General features: G+C 39.7%; 4 protein-coding genes across 4 annotated transcripts in view; 2 read left to right on the top strand and 2 right to left on the bottom strand.

Annotated features, from left to right (window-relative positions):
• Window positions 1-3,271, top strand: part of LOC106950804 (beta-1,4 N-acetylgalactosaminyltransferase 1-like) — a 22,055-nt gene extending 18,784 nt beyond the window's left edge. Inside the window, exons 10-11 of the mRNA XM_015037893.1 lie at window positions 1,705-1,942; window positions 2,027-3,271. Coding sequence (XP_014893379.1) covers window positions 1,705-1,942; window positions 2,027-2,235 — 447 coding nt within the window. The 3' untranslated portion in view covers window positions 2,236-3,271. The remainder of the gene's footprint in view (window positions 1-1,704; window positions 1,943-2,026) is intronic.
• Window positions 3,272-5,291: 2,020 nt separating this feature from the next.
• Window positions 5,292-8,320, bottom strand: LOC106950799 (prestin-like). The gene is made up of 11 exons (XM_015037887.1): window positions 8,300-8,320; window positions 7,984-8,061; window positions 7,804-7,899; window positions 7,438-7,544; window positions 6,860-6,929; window positions 6,473-6,655; window positions 6,309-6,363; window positions 6,137-6,225; window positions 6,012-6,066; window positions 5,785-5,891; window positions 5,292-5,703 (listed from the first exon to the last, which is right to left on the bottom strand). Exons 1-11 carry the CDS (start codon window positions 8,318-8,320, stop codon window positions 5,665-5,667), a joined length of 900 nt encoding a protein of 299 aa, XP_014893373.1. The 3' UTR covers window positions 5,292-5,664.
• Window positions 8,321-9,486: 1,166 nt separating this feature from the next.
• Window positions 9,487-11,050, top strand: LOC106950803 (beta-1,4 N-acetylgalactosaminyltransferase 1-like). Its single transcript, XM_015037892.1, has 2 exons — window positions 9,487-9,722; window positions 9,807-11,050. Exons 1-2 carry the CDS (start codon window positions 9,581-9,583, stop codon window positions 10,013-10,015), a joined length of 351 nt encoding a protein of 116 aa, XP_014893378.1. The 5' UTR covers window positions 9,487-9,580; the 3' UTR covers window positions 10,016-11,050.
• Window positions 11,051-13,070: 2,020 nt separating this feature from the next.
• On the bottom strand, window positions 13,071-20,370 carry slc26a10 (solute carrier family 26 member 10). The gene is made up of 18 exons (XM_015037891.1): window positions 19,875-20,370; window positions 18,962-19,072; window positions 18,281-18,438; window positions 18,006-18,170; window positions 17,751-17,903; window positions 17,579-17,661; window positions 17,348-17,495; window positions 17,135-17,248; window positions 15,763-15,840; window positions 15,583-15,678; window positions 15,217-15,323; window positions 14,639-14,708; window positions 14,252-14,434; window positions 14,088-14,142; window positions 13,916-14,004; window positions 13,791-13,845; window positions 13,564-13,670; window positions 13,071-13,482 (listed from the first exon to the last, which is right to left on the bottom strand). Exons 1-18 carry the CDS (start codon window positions 20,137-20,139, stop codon window positions 13,444-13,446), a joined length of 2,076 nt encoding a protein of 691 aa, XP_014893377.1. The 5' UTR covers window positions 20,140-20,370; the 3' UTR covers window positions 13,071-13,443.
• Window positions 20,371-20,907: the final 537 nt, after the last annotated feature.

Below are 20,907 nucleotides of genomic sequence, written 5' to 3'. Positions count from 1 at the left end.
ATTTTTAATCACTGCAGGCTAGAAACTTCCTCTTTCTCCAGGAAACCTGCTCTTCCTGTTACATGACTCTCTTTCTACCTGATTATGATTTTTTTATGATTAAATAGAAAAAAGTAGAATTAAAGCAAAGTTTGCAGGACACAATAACAACTCACACAACCAGATTAATTTCATTACCGTCTGACTCTACTGTTGGGTCTTGATGTCACCTGTGTAGTTTTAAAGATAACTTTATTTATTGTTATTATTAAACTAAAATCTCCAGCATGGGGAATTGGGATGAGCTCGACTTTTCTTGACAACGTACAGCTTCATTTTGGGGGAGGGGCTGCTTTTCTGACTTTCTGAGTCTGATCCTTCGAATGCCTTCTGCTTTCGAATTAAGTATCTAAAGACAAAGATTGATTTTTCTCATTTCTTGACAGTTTCTCTACCCTTTGTTAATTTTTTTATTTTCCACGACAGCAGACACGTTAGTCACAAAGCACTGGTCAACATTAATCACAGTTATGTACAAAAACAAGGAGCCACAGCCTGCTGCCCTCTAGTTTTTAACTGAGTACGTGGAACAACCAGAAGATCTGGATGAGCAGCAGAGTGTTTGGTCTAAAGCTGACACTAATAATCAGGACAATGGACATTCAGAGACATTTGAGAACAAGAACTTAAGAAACAATTTCTACAGACCTCTGGGAGCCAGTGTAGAGAGTATAATGAGGTACAGCGCTTCACACACTTCACACACTTCACACAGCCATGTCACCCTAACCCACCATGCGCAGTCCTCTGAACTTGATCAAGTGCTATACAAGTAGCCCATTAATAGACAGAGACCCTGTTTTTATATGTTTGTGGTAATATGAGTGTATTTACTAAATTCAGTGGACTCTCTCTGCTGCATTCTGAATAGTTTTCAGACATGAGACAGGATGACCTGTCCAGACTGGTAGAAAAAGCAGTGCGACAGCCAAAGCGCAATGACACAGAAGAATGTATAATTTTCTCTAGATCAGCTCAGGAGACCATGTCTTGTATCTTGTTAATTTTTTTTTTTTTTTTAAAAAGGGGGGCGGTGAGAACCAGGGTTGAGAAACACTGCTTTATGAGAAGTCTAGCTGTTACTGGGCAAAAAGAAGAACCTCATTTTTGAAACCAATTGAAGGGGGAAGTTTATCTTGCTGTCCATCTAGCTTTACCACACACAAAAACAGCTTGCACATTGTTCACTGAAAAGGATGTGAAAGTCTGCCTGGAAGTGGTTCCTGGGATTTAACACGCTGGCATGTTTTTGTGGAGGCCATAACATAAATGGCCTAAAATGTTTTGGAGCCACCACAAACTGCACTTATGCTTACTTGATGGACTTCATTCTGTATAAGGCAGACTGGTATAAATAGACAGACATCTATCTGCATGTCGCCACTAATAATTTATATTAGATGACACAACAGGGTGTAAAAGTGTCATATCTTAGCCTATACAAAATCAAGTGGGGTGTAAGAAGGACAAATAAATGAGATATTCAGATAGTGTGTACATTTAAATAGCACTGACCCTACCAGACTGTCAATATTTTCTTGCTTTATATATATATATATATATATATATATATATATATATATATATATATATATATATAACTTTTTTTATTTTGTACTTATCTATTTTTTTCTTTTCTTTTTTTTTTTTTTGCATAAACGTCAGGTTGGTGGTGCAGTGAGAGAGGTTACTGGTTACACTGCCACATACCGTCACACCATTTCAGTGGAAGAAGGCGGAAATGAAGGCGACTGTTTAAATATGAGGATCGGACACCACCATGCTATCGAAGGATTTCCCAACTGCGTCGTCGCAGACGCCGTCATCAACTTCTTCATGGCTCGAACGGACAAAGTTCGGCAGGTTGGCTTCGACCCGCGCCTGTCAAGAACAGGCCATCTAGGTCAGAGGCCATTAAATACGTTAAACCTCTGAGAATAAAGCTTTAAATGCACGCATGACTTATTTTTGCCTTTTATTTCTGCAGAGTTTTTTGTAGATGCTCTGGGCACCATGCACATCGGCTCCTGTAGTGACGTCATCGTTAGCCACGCGTCAAAGATCAAGTTGCCATGGACTAAAACCGAAACACAGAAGGCCTACGAGCAGTTTCGATACTCTTCTGGAAGTACGGGTGTTAGCAGAAATGAGATCTTTTACTTTAAGAACAGATTCAAGTGCATGACCAGTCAATAAAAAATGCACTTCCAGTGGTCTCATGAAAACAAATAGGCGTTGCTCTTGGCTAATAGATGTTTTGTTTTTTGTTTGTTGCTCACAACTGTTTTTTTTTTTCTTTTTTTTTTAACCACCTGTTGTGATGTTAACAATCCAAACGATTCTTGTTCTTTGAAGCACTACTCATTTTTTGCAATTTGTTTACTGTTTACTTGTTTTCTTTTGAATTTGTAAGGGAGAATTTTGATGCTAATTGCTCTTAGTGAGTAATTGTATTTTTGTGTGTGAATGGACTATTATAAGTTGTCGTGATGTATTGATCTTCTAGAGGAGGGAATATATTTAATTTGCACACAAAAAAAAGAAAAAAAATGCTAACCTTGTTGTCTTTATGCTAACGCAAGTTACAGATTCCGTTATCGTGTCTAGAGGTTGCAACAATAATGAACAGTTCTTAGTAGTTTTTAGTCTACTATCTCATTTAATTGATTACAGCGCTCATTTTATGTCACAGGAAACCAAAGGTCACTCCACGCGTAAGTCAGAAGTCAGATAACACTCTGTTATCATGCTCTTTAAATGTCTCACAATCTCCAAATGGGTAGAGATTCCAGAAAATGTCACAAAGTCCACATTGGACTCTTATTCCCACTTCACTGAGTTATTTGTTTTCTTGCATCATATAAAAATGTCAGATTTCCAAATGTTTTTATTGTGCTAGATCAGTGATTTCCCAACCCTGGTCTTCAAGGGACACCGCCTTACATGTCTCCCTGCTTCAACCACACACGATTAACAGGCTTTTGTTGAACTGAATAAGGGAAACATCTAAAAAAAATATAAGGCGGTGTGCCGCGAGGACACCGCCCTATATCAGATTTCCAAATGAAAACATTTGGAAGCAAAAAAAAAAAAGAATTTCAATGTTTCACCACCAGAGGGAAACAAAAGATCAGGTAAAAATGACCTTGCAGTATATTTGGGCAAATTATTTGTAGGTAGTTGGTTATCGGATGGAGGAACATTTAATAAATATGAACACGTGTCTATTACTATACACTTTGTGGTTAAAAAAAAAACATTGGCTGCAATTCTAATATCTTAATTTCTCCCGTCATATGCGGGCATTTGGTAATTTTAAGTATGATGTTGTTGCCTGTGAGAGTTTATTTAAATGACAACTCAAGTCTTCATTGTTTAAGACTTTGATTTGTTGAGGATTTTGCAGGGTTATTTTTTTAAAATTCCTTTCCATGTGTGTTCACGTTAGTTGGTCTTTATGTAGAATCTGGCTTACTAAACATTTGGCCAGATACTCGTGCATCATGTCCTAATTGAAGTGGACTACTTCCTGCCAATTAGTGAAATACTCCTTGAGCTTTAAAGGGAAAACCCCAGCGGGTACAGTGTCGGGAGGATTACTTAAAATATGCCAAAAAAAGAGAAAGAAATAATATGATCAACTTAGTTATCAAACACACCGCAAGGACATAATTATTTATTTGCTTTATTTTTACCGTGGTTTTGAACTCAAATCTGGATGTAGATTTTATCAGGCCAAGGTACCAGGTTTAAGCGGGGTTGTGAAAGTATCGTGTATTGGCCAGCAGAGGGCAGCAACGTGGCAAGAAAGAGGCAGTTTTCATCACGGAAGGTTTTGAAATAAATCTACCAACTTTTAAGAAAATAATAGTTGGAAGGAAATATGATTCTTGTGAATCTTTGTACACTGTATCTTTAATCGCACTGAACCAACTCTGTGGATGTGATTACTCTGTTTTTGTCTTTGTCAGATGGTAAACAACTCTCCTGTCATTGTTCCACATTTAAATCAGGGTTTTTTTCTTCATTTTTCAAATCTGAGGCATATTTTTATCATTATTATTATCTAAGTGCGTACAAAGACACCTCCTCTTCTCTCTTCAAAATTTGACAAGGTTGGCATGCTTCACATTCCACACCACCCTCCATTTCAATCCCCTGGGGGAAAAAAGTTTCGTACCTAAAATATAGGAAAAAATCCACCTTTTATCATGTATTGACTGTAATTCCTGTGTGAAGATAAAAAGAACAATCACTGGGGCTACTTGATGGTTATTCAAAGATCATATATGAAATGTGTTGTGTATTTGTATTGAACTCTCCCTTTTTTTGCAATTCCCTGGATGAAAAAGGGGGGTAAAAAAAAAGACATTTTTTTCTGCAATTCTGTGTGTGACTGTCAGCTTCTCACATAGAGACAATGAATTTTTTGCCCATTTTTCTGTCCAAAATAGATTCTGAAGTAAATTTAAGTCCAGACTTGGACTAGCCCTTTCTACGTGAATATGTTTTATTCTCAGACCATTTAATTCTGTCGATGTTCGGGGTTATTGTCCTGTTAAAAAGGGTAAGCTCTATTTAGAAGCATCTCTCACAGGCTTTTCTTCAGAATTGTCCTGCATTTGAGTCCATCCATCTGCCCACCGTTTCTGTCCAGGTCCTCTGTCCCTGCTGAAGCGTGCCCACGGCATGATGTTGCCACCACCGTGGGTCACCACGGGGGGTGCCAGCATTAATTGAACTCTACATAATTTAATGTCATCAAAGCTACTGGAATCAATCAACATTTTTTTAGAGCACTTTACACTTTACTCTGAGTAACCAAAGAGATGCATAATTTAAAACATGATCAATAAAAAACACCTGTAATAAAACAGACAGATAAAAAAAGAAAAGATCAACTTAAAAAAGAGACAGAAAACAGACAACTGCTGAACTGGAATTAAAAGCCAAGTTAATGAGATGGGTTGTTAAAACGGCCTTAAAATCGTTCAAAGTATTAGCCATCATTCAAATGAGAAGGAGATTGTTCCAGAATCTGAGAGGATGCTTGTGTAAAAACTCTTGACATAAATGATGTGTGCTACACTGCTTAAACATTTAAAAACCAAAATAAAAATCAATCCCAAAACATATTCATGCATCCAGTGCAATATGGAGGTACCGTAATGTCCTCGCGTTGTTACCTATAAGCAGACGGGCAGCAGCGTCTTGGACCAGCTGCAGACGATTAACAAACATAGAACAAATTCTTCAGTGCGCTTGGTATTTTATTACATACAGGTAGCTAACATTACAAACACATATAAATATTACAATGCCGAAATACAGAATACATATGACTGTAAAAATGAAATATTACAGAAGAGAAAGTCCAGAAGAGTTATACAGTGTTGAGGAACTGCATTTCCTTGAGTTAAATCCAGCTAGGATGGATTTAAGTGTGTCAGCAGGGAGTGTGATATCTGAAAAAGGTCGGCTAATGCTGAAATGTAACCATTAAAAATACTAAGTGCTGCTACAACAGGCCACTGTGTCTTTGAATTACTCCCCTACTGCAAAGTCCGATCCAGCTGTTCTTGTGCTCCAGCCGATGTCTCAGGCCACAGAAACTGGCCTCTCGGTTCAAACCCAAACTGTTGTGGTGTTCTCTGGAGGTTTTTCCTATGGCAGAGGACAACATTGTCATTCAAATGTGAAAATGATTTATTCTCTGCTTATACTGAAAGCGATTACGATTCGTACCCTCTGTTGCTGGATGTACATTACGGCATCGTGAACGGTGACAAAAATATGCTGAGGATTCATGTGACTCATCAGGCCGCTTGATGTCAAGATCTTTAAGACACTCTCTAAAGGGAGCAAGATAAATCCACACACACACACACTTAACACATTTAACCCTACCTACACTGTAACATAACAGGAAAAAAAAATGTATGAGAGAAATATCTGACATTAAAAACGTTTACCGTTGCAATTTGCCAAATAGACGTGAACTCCGACTTTCTGGCACTCGGTGCACATCTGCAGGAAGAAAATCACATGACGTGACCAGATCACGAGGGGGAGCCATGTCCTTTTGTTGAAGGCTGACCTGTGTGAAGAGCCTCGCTCCAGCAACATCAACAAATATGACTCTGCTGCAGTCAATTAGCACGGCCTGGACCTCTTTCTCTGGCGTTTCTGCAGGGTGAAAACACGCAGTTTCATAACGTCTGCTGTGAGAGAACATCCAAACTGAGTGATTTCACAAAGCAGCTACGAACCTGATTCAAAGAACTCATTTACCGAAGAGAACGACGTGTTTGCTATGCCTCTGTCCTAAACAACAGCATAGGGAGAAAACACGAAGACGGCTGGGTTAAGTTACATTTTATAGTTTATAAATATGTCGCATTTGTCCCAACAAATGGTTATTGATGACTCATACCACAGTGCTGACAGAGGCCTCTCTCTCTCGTTTCTCCAAAGCTTTCCTGGCCTTTTCCCGACTGCGGATCTCTTCGGGCGTCAGACCCAACACCCTGCTCATTTTCTCCCTGAAGAAGCTGCGATTGCCGTAGTAGATGGGCCCGTTGTATGTCAAGATTTTCACCCCGGGCACTTCATAGCACTGGATAGGAAAAAAAAACCCCAAAAAACAACAATGTCTCATCTTTATTGTTTCGATAAAATCCTGTCCAATCGTCTCTCACATTAAGGGTCATGGTGCTGGAATTTATTTCCTCTAATGGACTTTTTTTTTCAGACACGTTCACCTTAACTTTTAGTGCGGTGTCTATTTGCAACAAGTGAAAGAATTACAAGCTCTACTCACCTTGCTGTGGTTCTCCAGAGGTCTGTATATTTCTGTGTTGCTCGCCCGCCCAAGAACTGAGCAATCAGCCCTGTTGAAGCATTGATCATCTGTTCACTTATGTGTCAAGTTTATGTAATCACACTCGTACGACTTTTTCAGTTTGTCACAGCTTTAAAGGGACTTCTTATGGTTGTGCTGTGGATTTTTGAATCTCCTTCAGTGATAACATTCGCCTGTGATCAATCGCCTTCTTTTTCCAGTTTAGGTGGACGGCCATGTTTTACCTCTTTTTTGTACAGACGTTCAAAGCTTGGCATATTGCTTTATAACCTAGCCCTGCACACAAGTGGACTCTATTTACTGGGAGATTTCTGGGGGCAGCTGCTTGAACTGGACTTTATTTGGGAGATTCATAATAAAGGTGCTCAATAGAAATGCATTTCATGTTATTCCAGATAGTAATTTGTGAAAAAAAAAATGGTCATGCATAACTTTAGCAACATGGAAAATCTCAACAAAACATGTTGGAGGTTTCAGTTCTAGCTTTGCAGAAACAAGCACTGAGCCTCAGTTCCTGGACTTGACAATGATTGCACCTTTGTGTTCGATAGATGACGGTCATCATGGAGAAAACCACGCCGATGGCCAGGCCAAGGTCCACGTTCAGTACCACCACAGACAGCCAGGTTACGACCCAAACCATCTAACGACAGAGACAACATCACCACGAAGCAAATCAAATTGAACAGGTCAATCTAAGTAAATACAACTTGATTAATTAAAAACAAAACATAATTATTGAACACATATTCTGTGGAGGAACTTGATTCAAAAAATCTGGAGACGTTGCAGTTAAAGATGCGCCCACTAGTTCGCCAGCAGCCAAACAAGCTACAGTATTAAACCGTCTGTTTTCTTTCTCCTTTTTCTTCTGAACAAAAATATCTATTAAGCAGTCCTACAAAGTCTAGCTTGCTGATCCTCCAAAGCTCGGGTAAGTCTCGGAACTGCAAGAACATTTGCCTCAGGCTGGTAACGTTGATGCATGCCAGCACAGCCTGCGGGGAGAGACAAAAGGGAAGGTAAGTGGAGATATCCTACTTCCTTTCTCTTCATGTACAGAGACAGTCACGAGAGCACACCTTAGGCAGGAAGTAGAACAGGGGTCCGATCAGCAGCAGGACGATCAATACAACCAGACTGGTGAAAAGGCCAGAGAGCTGCAAGGACACACACATATAAATGTGTGTTAAGAAACGTAAAGATTTAATTGGCTTTAAATGATTAAAATGATTGTATGTGCTCTGGATTCTTGGATCTTGATTGTCTAACCAAGTGAAAAATGTTTTTTCATCTCAGATGACGACTTTGGACAAGTGAGAAACAACCCAGTCTTTTTTTTTTCCTTTGTCCAGGTGAGACTCTTCTGATGTTGTCTCTGGTTGATGGACGGCTCACAGCATAGCAGTAGTGATCCATAGCCTCGCTATACATGAGGCTAATGATCTTTCACACAGTTGTCCCATGTTGAACTTCCAAATTCAAGATCTTTCCTGCATGTCTTCCCCACTTCACCAATTTTCAGTTTGATGAGTGTCAGAAATGGGCACCGCTGGATTAAAAAGATATATATAAATAAAATAAAAGCACAGTTTCAGTCCATGTTAATGCTGCAGTAGGGAGTTCTAAGCCTGAAGATTTGAACAAGCACACCTTACAGGTCCACCTTCCCCCCCCCCTTTGCTCTCTGCAGTGGAGCTTGCCCAGAACTTGAGAAATTACCGCATTTCCTGTAATGTTCAATTGATTTATCCACCATTAGCATTGCAATTGCAGCTAATCTGTAAACTTGAGCTTGAGTGACTGCACATGCGGAACGGGGGAAGGCTACAAAAGGACGTAAGCAGCTTGCACACGAGCACGATTGACATTCCTAAGACCTTCTTCCTGGCTCTGATTGGTTGTTTCTGAGCTGTAGTATTGTAGTGTATTTCTGCAAGTGGCTGTAGGACCACTGAGAGGAGACATAAGAACTCCATCTCTTCACAAATTATCTGTCTCATATTCTGTTGCCACAACATGGTAACAGTTTTAACATTTTATTTTATTTTTNCTTGCTGTCCATCTAGCTTTACCACACACAAAAACAGCTTGCACATTGTTCACTGAAAAGGATGTGAAAGTCTGCCTGGAAGTGGTTCCTGGGATTTAACACGCTGGCATGTTTTTGTGGAGGCCATAACATAAATGGCCTAAAATGTTTTGGAGCCACCACAAACTGCACTTATGCTTACTTGATGGACTTCATTCTGTATAAGGCAGACTGGTATAAATAGACAGACATCTATCTGCATGTCGCCACTAATAATTTATATTAGATGACACAACAGGGTGTAAAAGTGTCATATCTTAGCCTATACAAAATCAAGTGGGGTGTAAGAAGGACAAATAAATGAGATATTCAGATAGTGTGTACATTTAAATAGCACTGACCCTACCAGACTGTCAATATTTTCTTGCTTTATATATATATATATATATATATATATATATATATATATATATATATATATATATAACTTTTTTTATTTTGTACTTATCTATTTTTTTCTTTTCTTTTTTTTTTTTTTGCATAAACGTCAGGTTGGTGGTGCAGTGAGAGAGGTTACTGGTTACACTGCCACATACCGTCACACCATTTCAGTGGAAGAAGGCGGAAATGAAGGCGACTGTTTAAATATGAGGATCGGACACCACCATGCTATCGAAGGATTTCCCAACTGCGTCGTCGCAGACGCCGTCATCAACTTCTTCATGGCTCGAACGGACAAAGTTCGGCAGGTTGGCTTCGACCCGCGCCTGTCAAGAACAGGCCATCTAGGTCAGAGGCCATTAAATACGTTAAACCTCTGAGAATAAAGCTTTAAATGCACGCATGACTTATTTTTGCCTTTTATTTCTGCAGAGTTTTTTGTAGATGCTCTGGGCACCATGCACATCGGCTCCTGTAGTGACGTCATCGTTAGCCACGCGTCAAAGATCAAGTTGCCATGGACTAAAACCGAAACACAGAAGGCCTACGAGCAGTTTCGATACTCTTCTGGAAGTACGGGTGTTAGCAGAAATGAGATCTTTTACTTTAAGAACAGATTCAAGTGCATGACCAGTCAATAAAAAATGCACTTCCAGTGGTCTCATGAAAACAAATAGGCGTTGCTCTTGGCTAATAGATGTTTTGTTTTTTGTTTGTTGCTCACAACTGTTTTTTTTTTTCTTTTTTTTTAACCACCTGTTGTGATGTTAACAATCCAAACGATTCTTGTTCTTTGAAGCACTACTCATTTTTTGCAATTTGTTTACTGTTTACTTGTTTTCTTTTGAATTTGTAAGGGAGAATTTTGATGCTAATTGCTCTTAGTGAGTAATTGTATTTTTGTGTGTGAATGGACTATTATAAGTTGTCGTGATGTATTGATCTTCTAGAGGAGGGAATATATTTAATTTGCACACAAAAAAAAGAAAAAAAATGCTAACCTTGTTGTCTTTATGCTAACGCAAGTTACAGATTCCGTTATCGTGTCTAGAGGTTGCAACAATAATGAACAGTTCTTAGTAGTTTTTAGTCTACTATCTCATTTAATTGATTACAGCGCTCATTTTATGTCACAGGAAACCAAAGGTCACTCCACGCGTAAGTCAGAAGTCAGATAACACTCTGTTATCATGCTCTTTAAATGTCTCACAATCTCCAAATGGGTAGAGATTCCAGAAAATGTCACAAAGTCCACATTGGACTCTTATTCCCACTTCACTGAGTTATTTGTTTTCTTGCATCATATAAAAATGTCAGATTTCCAAATGTTTTTATTGTGCTAGATCAGTGATTTCCCAACCCTGGTCTTCAAGGGACACCGCCTTACATGTCTCCCTGCTTCAACCACACACGATTAACAGGCTTTTGTTGAACTGAATAAGGGAAACATCTAAAAAAAATATAAGGCGGTGTGCCGCGAGGACACCGCCCTATATCAGATTTCCAAATGAAAACATTTGGAAGCAAAAAAAAAAAAGAATTTCAATGTTTCACCACCAGAGGGAAACAAAAGATCAGGTAAAAATGACCTTGCAGTATATTTGGGCAAATTATTTGTAGGTAGTTGGTTATCGGATGGAGGAACATTTAATAAATATGAACACGTGTCTATTACTATACACTTTGTGGTTAAAAAAAAAACATTGGCTGCAATTCTAATATCTTAATTTCTCCCGTCATATGCGGGCATTTGGTAATTTTAAGTATGATGTTGTTGCCTGTGAGAGTTTATTTAAATGACAACTCAAGTCTTCATTGTTTAAGACTTTGATTTGTTGAGGATTTTGCAGGGTTATTTTTTTAAAATTCCTTTCCATGTGTGTTCACGTTAGTTGGTCTTTATGTAGAATCTGGCTTACTAAACATTTGGCCAGATACTCGTGCATCATGTCCTAATTGAAGTGGACTACTTCCTGCCAATTAGTGAAATACTCCTTGAGCTTTAAAGGGAAAACCCCAGCGGGTACAGTGTCGGGAGGATTACTTAAAATATGCCAAAAAAAGAGAAAGAAATAATATGATCAACTTAGTTATCAAACACACCGCAAGGACATAATTATTTATTTGCTTTATTTTTACCGTGGTTTTGAACTCAAATCTGGATGTAGATTTTATCAGGCCAAGGTACCAGGTTTAAGCGGGGTTGTGAAAGTATCGTGTATTGGCCAGCAGAGGGCAGCAACGTGGCAAGAAAGAGGCAGTTTTCATCACGGAAGGTTTTGAAATAAATCTACCAACTTTTAAGAAAATAATAGTTGGAAGGAAATATGATTCTTGTGAATCTTTGTACACTGTATCTTTAATCGCACTGAACCAACTCTGTGGATGTGATTACTCTGTTTTTGTCTTTGTCAGATGGTAAACAACTCTCCTGTCATTGTTCCACATTTAAATCAGGGTTTTTTTCTTCATTTTTCAAATCTGAGGCATATTTTTATCATTATTATTATCTAAGTGCGTACAAAGACACCTCCTCTTCTCTCTTCAAAATTTGACAAGGTTGGCATGCTTCACATTCCACACCACCCTCCATTTCAATCCCCTGGGGGAAAAAAGTTTCGTACCTAAAATATAGGAAAAAATCCACCTTTTATCATGTATTGACTGTAATTCCTGTGTGAAGATAAAAAGAACAATCACTGGGGCTACTTGATGGTTATTCAAAGATCATATATGAAATGTGTTGTGTATTTGTATTGAACTCTCCCTTTTTTTGCAATTCCCTGGATGAAAAAGGGGGGTAAAAAAAAAGACATTTTTTTCTGCAATTCTGTGTGTGACTGTCAGCTTCTCACATAGAGACAATGAATTTTTTGCCCATTTTTCTGTCCAAAATAGATTCTGAAGTAAATTTAAGTCCAGACTTGGACTAGCCCTTTCTACGTGAATATGTTTTATTCTCAGACCATTTAATTCTGTCGATGTTCGGGGTTATTGTCCTGTTAAAAAGGGTAAGCTCTATTTAGAAGCATCTCTCACAGGCTTTTCTTCAGAATTGTCCTGCATTTGAGTCCATCCATCTGCCCACCGTTTCTGTCCAGGTCCTCTGTCCCTGCTGAAGCGTGCCCACGGCATGATGTTGCCACCACCGTGGGTCACCACGGGGGGTGCCAGCATTAATTGAACTCTACATAATTTAATGTCATCAAAGCTACTGGAATCAATCAACATTTTTTTAGAGCACTTTACACTTTACTCTGAGTAACCAAAGAGATGCATAATTTAAAACATGATCAATAAAAAACACCTGTAATAAAACAGACAGATAAAAAAAGAAAAGATCAACTTAAAAAAGAGACAGAAAACAGACAACTGCTGAACTGGAATTAAAAGCCAAGTTAATGAGATGGGTTGTTAAAACGGCCTTAAAATCGTTCAAAGTATTAGCCATCATTCAAATGAGAAGGAGATTGTTCCAGAATCTGAGAGGATGCTTGTGTAAAAACTCTTGACATAAATGATGTGTGCTACACTGCTTAAACATTTAAAAACCAAAATAAAAATCAATCCCAAAACATATTCATGCATCCAGTGCAATATGGAGGTACCGTAATGTCCTCGCGTTGTTACCTATAAGCAGACGGGCAGCAGCGTCTTGGACCAGCTGCAGACGATTAACAAACATAGAACAAATTCTTCAGTGCGCTTGGTATTTTATTACATACAGGTAGCTAACATTACAAACACATATAAATATTACAATGCCGAAATACAGAATACATATGACTGTAAAAATGAAATATTACAGAAGAGAAAGTCCAGAAGAGTTATACAGTGTTGAGGAACTGCATTTCCTTGAGTTAAATCCAGCTAGGATGGATTTAAGTGTGTCAGCAGGGAGTGTGATATCTGAAAAAGGTCGGCTAATGCTGAAATGTAACCATTAAAAATACTAAGTGCTGCTACAACAGGCCACTGTGTCTTTGAATTACTCCCCTACTGCAAAGTCCGATCCAGCTGTTCTTGTGCTCCAGCCGATGTCTCAGGCCACAGAAACTGGCCTCTCGGTTCAAACCCAAACTGTTGTGGTGTTCTCTGGAGGTTTTTCCTATGGCAGAGGACAACATTGTCATTCAAATGTGAAAATGATTTATTCTCTGCTTATACTGAAAGCGATTACGATTCGTACCCTCTGTTGCTGGATGTACATTACGGCATCGTGAACGGTGACAAAAATATGCTGAGGATTCATGTGACTCATCAGGCCGCTTGATGTCAAGATCTTTAAGACACTCTCTAAAGGGAGCAAGATAAATCCACACACACACACACTTAACACATTTAACCCTACCTACACTGTAACATAACAGGAAAAAAAAATGTATGAGAGAAATATCTGACATTAAAAACGTTTACCGTTGCAATTTGCCAAATAGACGTGAACTCCGACTTTCTGGCACTCGGTGCACATCTGCAGGAAGAAAATCACATGACGTGACCAGATCACGAGGGGGAGCCATGTCCTTTTGTTGAAGGCTGACCTGTGTGAAGAGCCTCGCTCCAGCAACATCAACAAATATGACTCTGCTGCAGTCAATTAGCACGGCCTGGACCTCTTTCTCTGGCGTTTCTGCAGGGTGAAAACACGCAGTTTCATAACGTCTGCTGTGAGAGAACATCCAAACTGAGTGATTTCACAAAGCAGCTACGAACCTGATTCAAAGAACTCATTTACCGAAGAGAACGACGTGTTTGCTATGCCTCTGTCCTAAACAACAGCATAGGGAGAAAACACGAAGACGGCTGGGTTAAGTTACATTTTATAGTTTATAAATATGTCGCATTTGTCCCAACAAATGGTTATTGATGACTCATACCACAGTGCTGACAGAGGCCTCTCTCTCTCGTTTCTCCAAAGCTTTCCTGGCCTTTTCCCGACTGCGGATCTCTTCGGGCGTCAGACCCAACACCCTGCTCATTTTCTCCCTGAAGAAGCTGCGATTGCCGTAGTAGATGGGCCCGTTGTATGTCAAGATTTTCACCCCGGGCACTTCATAGCACTGGATAGGAAAAAAAAACCCCAAAAAACAACAATGTCTCATCTTTATTGTTTCGATAAAATCCTGTCCAATCGTCTCTCACATTAAGGGTCATGGTGCTGGAATTTATTTCCTCTAATGGACTTTTTTTTTCAGACACGTTCACCTTAACTTTTAGTGCGGTGTCTATTTGCAACAAGTGAAAGAATTACAAGCTCTACTCACCTTGCTGTGGTTCTCCAGAGGTCTGTATATTTCTGTGTTGCTCGCCCGCCCAAGAACTGAGCAATCAGCCCTGTTGAAGCATTGATCATCTGTTCACTTATGTGTCAAGTTTATGTAATCACACTCGTACGACTTTTTCAGTTTGTCACAGCTTTAAAGGGACTTCTTATGGTTGTGCTGTGGATTTTTGAATCTGCTTCAGTGATAGCCTTCGCCTGTGATCAATCGCCTTCTTTTTCCAGTTTAGGTGGACGGCCATGTTTTACCTCTTTTTTGTACAGACGTTCAAAGCTTGGCATATTGCTTTATAACCTAGCCCTGCACACAAGTGGACTCTATTTACTGGGAGATTTCTGGGGGCAGCTGCTTGAACTGGACTTTATTTGGGAGATTCATAATAAAGGTGCTCAATAGAAATGCATTTCATGTTATTCCAGATAGTAATTTGTGAAAAAAAAAATGGTCATGCATAACTTTAGCAACATGGAAAATCTCAACAAAACATGTTGGAGGTTTCAGTTCTAGCTTTGCAGAAACAAGCACTGAGCCTCAGTTCCTGGACTTGACAATGATTGCACCTTTGTGTTCGATAGATGACGGTCATCATGGAGAAAACCACGCCGATGGCCAGGCCAAGGTCCACGTTCAGTACCACCACAGACAGCCAGGTTACGACCCAAACCATCTAACGACAGAGACAACATCACCACGAAGCAAATCAAATTGAACAGGTCAATCTAAGTAAATAAAACTTGATTAATTAAAAACAAAACATAATTATTGAACACATATTCTGTGGAGGAACTTGATTCAAAAAATCTGGAGACGTTGCAGTTAAAGATGCGCCCACTAGTTCGCCAGCAGCCAAACAAGCTACAGTATTAAACCGTCTGTTTTCTTTCTCCTTTTTCTTCTGAACAAAAATATCTATTAAGCAGGTTTAAAAAGTCTAGCTTGCTGATCCTCCAAAGCTCGGGTAAGTCTCGGAACTGCAAGAACATTTGCCTCAGGCTGGTAACGTTGATGCATGCCAGCACAGCCTGCGGGGAGAGACAAAAGGGAAGGTAAGTGGAGATATCCTACTTCCTTTCTCTTCATGTACAGAGACAGTCACGAGAGCACACCTTAGGCAGGAAGTAGAACAGGGGTCCGATCAGCAGCAGGACGATCAATACAACCAGACTGGTGAAAAGGCCAGAGAGCTGCAAGGACACACACATATAAATGTGTGTTAAGAAACGTAAAGATTTAATTGGCTTTAAATGATTAAAATGATTGTATGTGCTCTGGATTCTTGGATCTTGATTGTCTAACCAAGTGAAAAATGTTTTTTCATCTCAGATGACGACTTTGGACAAGTGAGAAACAACCCAGTCTTTTTTTTTTCCTTTGTCCAGGTGAGACTCTTCTGATGTTGTCTCTGGTTGATGGACGGCTCACAGCATAGCAGTAGTGATCCATAGCCTCGCTATACATGAGGCTAATGATCTTTCACACAGTTGTCCCATGTTGAACTTCCAAATTCAAGATCTTTCCTGCATGTCTTCCCCACTTCACCAATTTTCAGTTTGATGAGTGTCAGAAATGGGCACCGCTGGATTAAAAAGATATATATAAATAAAATAAAAGCACAGTTTCAGTCCATGTTAATGCTGCAGTAGGGAGTTCTAAGCCTGAAGATTTGAACAAGCACACCTTACAGGTCCACCTTCCCCCCCCCCTTTGCTCTCTGCAGTGGAGCTTGCCCAGAACTTGAGAAATTACCGCATTTCCTGTAATGTTCAATTGATTTATCCACCATTAGCATTGCAATTGCAGCTAATCTGTAAACTTGAGCTTGAGTGACTGCACATGCGGAACGGGGGAAGGCTACAAAAGGACGTAAGCAGCTTGCACACGAGCACGATTGACATTCCTAAGACCTTCTTCCTGGCTCTGATTGGTTGTTTCTGAGCTGTAGTATTGTAGTGTATTTCTGCAAGTGGCTGTAGGACCACTGAGAGGAGACATAAGAACTCCATCTCTTCACAAATTATCTGTCTCATATTCTGTTGCCACAACATGGTAACAGTTTTAACATTTTATTTTATTTTTTTATAAAATAACATGACTGAGCGTGTTGCTCTTGAAGAACTGACTCCAGTTGAACTCCAGGCCATCTGTATCTCCCAAACTCTTGAATATCCACGGCTTTACAATTATATCTTGCTTGTGCATCTCTCTAGCTTCACTTTTTCATTCCACTTAACTTTCTGTTGAGATGTTTGGATCCATCACTGTGTGTAATGCATTGATAACTGAATTTCACTTTTTTCTGATTATGTGCTAATATATTTATTAGCTGTTCAAAGCAGGATTTTTATTTTAAAATAGTTGTTAGCATAGAAGGAACACAGTATTACCCTTTTAGTGCAACTCATCAGCCCTGGACCAAAGGACCTCAGTCCAGACGTGAAAAAACAGCAGTGTTGTTACGGTTATGATTGCGGCCCATACCTGTGTGTATCCTCCAGCGCTCTCCAGGATGTTGGTGGTGGCCAGAGTGGCTGAGCTGGGGAAACAAGTGAAAAACGACGACACGGTGTTGGAGATCCCATGAGCCAGCAGCTCCTGAAAAACAAAAATACGTTGATTCAACGCAATGTTCACAGATTGGTCGGGTTCAGAGCAAACGGTCCAGGAAGTAGGTGTATCATTCATGGGTTCTACCTGGTTAGGATGTATTGAATATCCATGTTTGTCAGCATAAATCATCGCCAGTGAGACAGAAACAGCGTATCCAACAAAAGTTATGGCAATCGTGTCTCCAGCAATGGCGGGAAAAGTGTGGAAAGCAGGCAACTGTGGCTTTGGGAATCTAAACATAGAAAATGTGTTTGATTTTATTTTAAATTAAAAGGCTTTTAAGATTTATTTATTTATTGCCATTTAAAGTTTTACCCAGCAGGAATAAGGCCAACTATCTCGATGCTGTAACTGGAATCTAGCGAAGAGAAATAGGCTACACATGTAGCGATAATCACCTGAAGAGCAGAACATAAAGTCATGAATTAATACTTGCTCATTGTAATGTAAGTAATTAGTCTTATCCATTAGAAGCCAGCTGACTGACCGTGAGGATCTCCACAGGGATGGGCGTGCGCAAGCGGTGCCGGTAACGGGTGTTGATCTCCTTAACTGGGACCAGTACAGCCAGACAGACCACAGAGATCAGCAGCTCAGCCACGTTGGTGTGAGGAAGGTTCTCCAACACTGAGGCTAAAGTCTGAGCCCACAAAGAAGTGATGAACCTGAAACCTCTTTGCTTATTTGTATTTGTTTCTCTTTAATTTTCTAGAACAGTATGAGAATAAGAAACACAGATCACCTTGAAGAGAGAGAAGGCCCCAGTGTGGCGAGGGAGTCTCAGGCCCAGCATGCTTTGCAGCTGTGAAACGGTGACATGGAAGGCAGCGGCGCTGGTGAAAGCCTTAACAATCGGCTCTGACAGATAGGTGGAGAGGAAGCCGAGCTGAAGACCAAACATGCAGAGCTGGGACGAAGCCGGACAAAATATGAGAGACAGGTAACCGATCCGGATCCGCACAAAGACAAAGCGTTGACGTGGGATGCAAGACGCAACACAGTTTGTGTCTCACAAACCATGAAGATTCCTGAGAGTAGTGCGACAGCAGAAGCCACTCCAATCCGCTGGGCCTCAAAGTTTGCTGCTTCAGGTGAGCTGGAGTTGAAGGCCAGAGGAGTCGGAACCAGCTGCTCCACCACAGAACCGGTCATCAGACTCACTACAGCAAAGGTACCTGTGAAGACCAAGTCTACTCAGCAAATGCCAATTGAACTTCATCACATTTTCTTATGTTACAAGTGAAAACGTGCATGCTAGTTATTAGGATTTTTGTGATTGGCAAACATAAGGTATTGCATAGTTGAAGGGTGAAAGGATTTTTAAAAATAAATTTCTAAAAATATTTTCTCTAAATGTATTCATTAACCCCTTAACCATCACCTCCAAACACTTACATGTTACTCAATGGGTCCATGAGGACACCAGTGTCCTCACAACATTTAAGAGGTAGAACAAACAAAATGTCTGAGTTAGACAACATAACTGAACAAGCATCACTAAGGTCAAAGGTCAAAGAACACAGCAGGTCAGGGATGAACTTTAACGAAAAAAAGAGTGAACCACTGCTTTGTGTTTGTCTATTACAAAAAAAAAATCCAAATAAAATATTTTTTAGGTTTGTGGTTGTAATGTTACAAAATGTGGAAAAAGTTCAACAGGGACCTTAGCAAAGCATAAAAGGTAGACAGAGATTTTACCTGTGGACACATGGCGGCCAGTGCCAAAAATCATATACAGGACGACCGGGAAGAAGGAGGTGTAGAGGCCAAAAATTGGAGCCACAGATGTTAGCAAAGCAAAGGCCATACCTGTTAGGAAAAAAAGTAAATACATCAAATTTTAAAAACATTTAATTTATCCCATTTTTAATGTCACCACTTCCTTCTTAAATCAAAGTAAGTACATGAGAGTTAGATTAAAAAAAAAAGTGCACAGTCTAAGGTGAAATTTCAAAGTAAGCACATGCATTACACATTTGCTGCTAGATTGTCATAACAGTCCAAAAGATGATCATAAAGGAGTTATGAGAGTAATAATACACATTTGAATAGAGCTTTCTGTAAAACATGGCTGAGATGAGGTCAAAATTATGACAATTACAGAGCAGATGAACAAGTTCAAACCAGGATAACACTGTGTATCACAGAGTTATGGCTGAAACTCACAAATTCAACATATACACACATTAAATACGTTTTCATAAGATCAAAACTACTCCATAAGCAGCCTAGGGCCACTCCATGTCATCATGCAAGAGTTTTTTTTTTTTAAAGACACGGTTATGTATTTGATCCTAAGAGTGTAATACGTTTTGTTGTAAATAAGACTCATAGACTTGGATGAGGAACATCTTGTATTGGATAACTTTCACTTAAATATTTTATCAACTTAATTATTAGTTTCATTATATATTTATTTTGACCAGCAGTGAGACTTATAAAGACAGAGTCAGAAAATGAGATGGAGGAAAAGTCTGAGTAATTCTAAATAAATGTATTTAATGAATAATTATACTGCTAATGTTATTCTCATACTAATACACAGGTATTATTATTATTATTATTATTATTATTATTATTATTATTATTATATTAAGTAAATTGCACATACCTTGAGGAATATGAAGAATACCAACAGTCAGCCCAGCGATAGCGTCTCCTACCATCCATTTCCTCAGTCTGTACCTCGGCAGCCAGCTGAAAAGCGGGACTCTCTCACTGAGCAGGTGAAGCCAGGCTCGCCTTGAACACCTGCACTTCCCGGCCAGTTTCTCCCGCAGCCGCAGACTCCCAGACGCGTTGTCATCGGAGCCGTAGGCCTGCTTGAAGCGGTCCTCCGTGTAAATGTTCCTGTATACGGCAACGGAAGCGCTCATGTCGAGCTGAGGATGGTTTTCCCTTCAGACGCTGCAGCTGAATTAGTCAAGGTGTGTATTTTAAAATGCAATAAATATAAGAGCAGACTGTCCTCACTCTAGGAGCCATTGCATTTTCCTGTCAGACTCTTCTCAGCCAATGACAAGGCAGAAAGCTCAACTTTTTTTTTTTTTGTTACAGTACTGACCAACTTTTTTTTCCTCATCTTGGCCCCCTGCCTCGGACAACATAAAGGTGTACCCGTTCAATTTTGCCAGCAGAGATTCTCTGGGTCCTACTGCTAAAGGGATTAAGGGATTTCTCTCTCTTTTTTTTTTTTTTTTTATCGTCCAGGAGAAAAAGTCAAACACACTCCCAAACGCACACTTTCCAATGCACAGCTAAGTGGTGGGTACAAGCCCAGAGCAGGCACAGTTGAGACATTGTGTAGGACTGTGAGAAGCCCAAAAAGATCAAAGTTGTATTGTATGTGGAGGTGAGGTGTAACCTCAAACCTTGTCTTATGTTCATTTCCGAGAGGGATGGATGTCTAATGGGGGTGGGGGGAGATGTTTAAACTGTGTAGCCATGAGGCAAAAGGAAAGTCATAGGTACCTATGAGACCTCTGTGAAACTCAATCACACATGGAAACCTGGTTCATGGATCAAAACACAACTATGAACAGAGACTGAATTTGGTGAGTGAGATGTTCTTTGTTGGGGATGAGTGAAAACATGAGAGCTCTGAGCAAATGTAAGTTAAAGAAGATAAATCAAGGTGTGTGTGT

This window comes from Poecilia latipinna, unplaced genomic scaffold, assembly GCF_001443285.1.
Source record: "Poecilia latipinna isolate Pla-1442-1.1 unplaced genomic scaffold, P_latipinna-1.0 Scaffold423, whole genome shotgun sequence".
Lineage (NCBI taxonomy): Eukaryota > Metazoa > Chordata > Actinopteri > Cyprinodontiformes > Poeciliidae > Poecilia > Poecilia latipinna.
The sequence above is the reverse complement of the archived record's forward strand: the minus strand, read 5'-3'. Positions and strand labels throughout refer to the sequence as shown.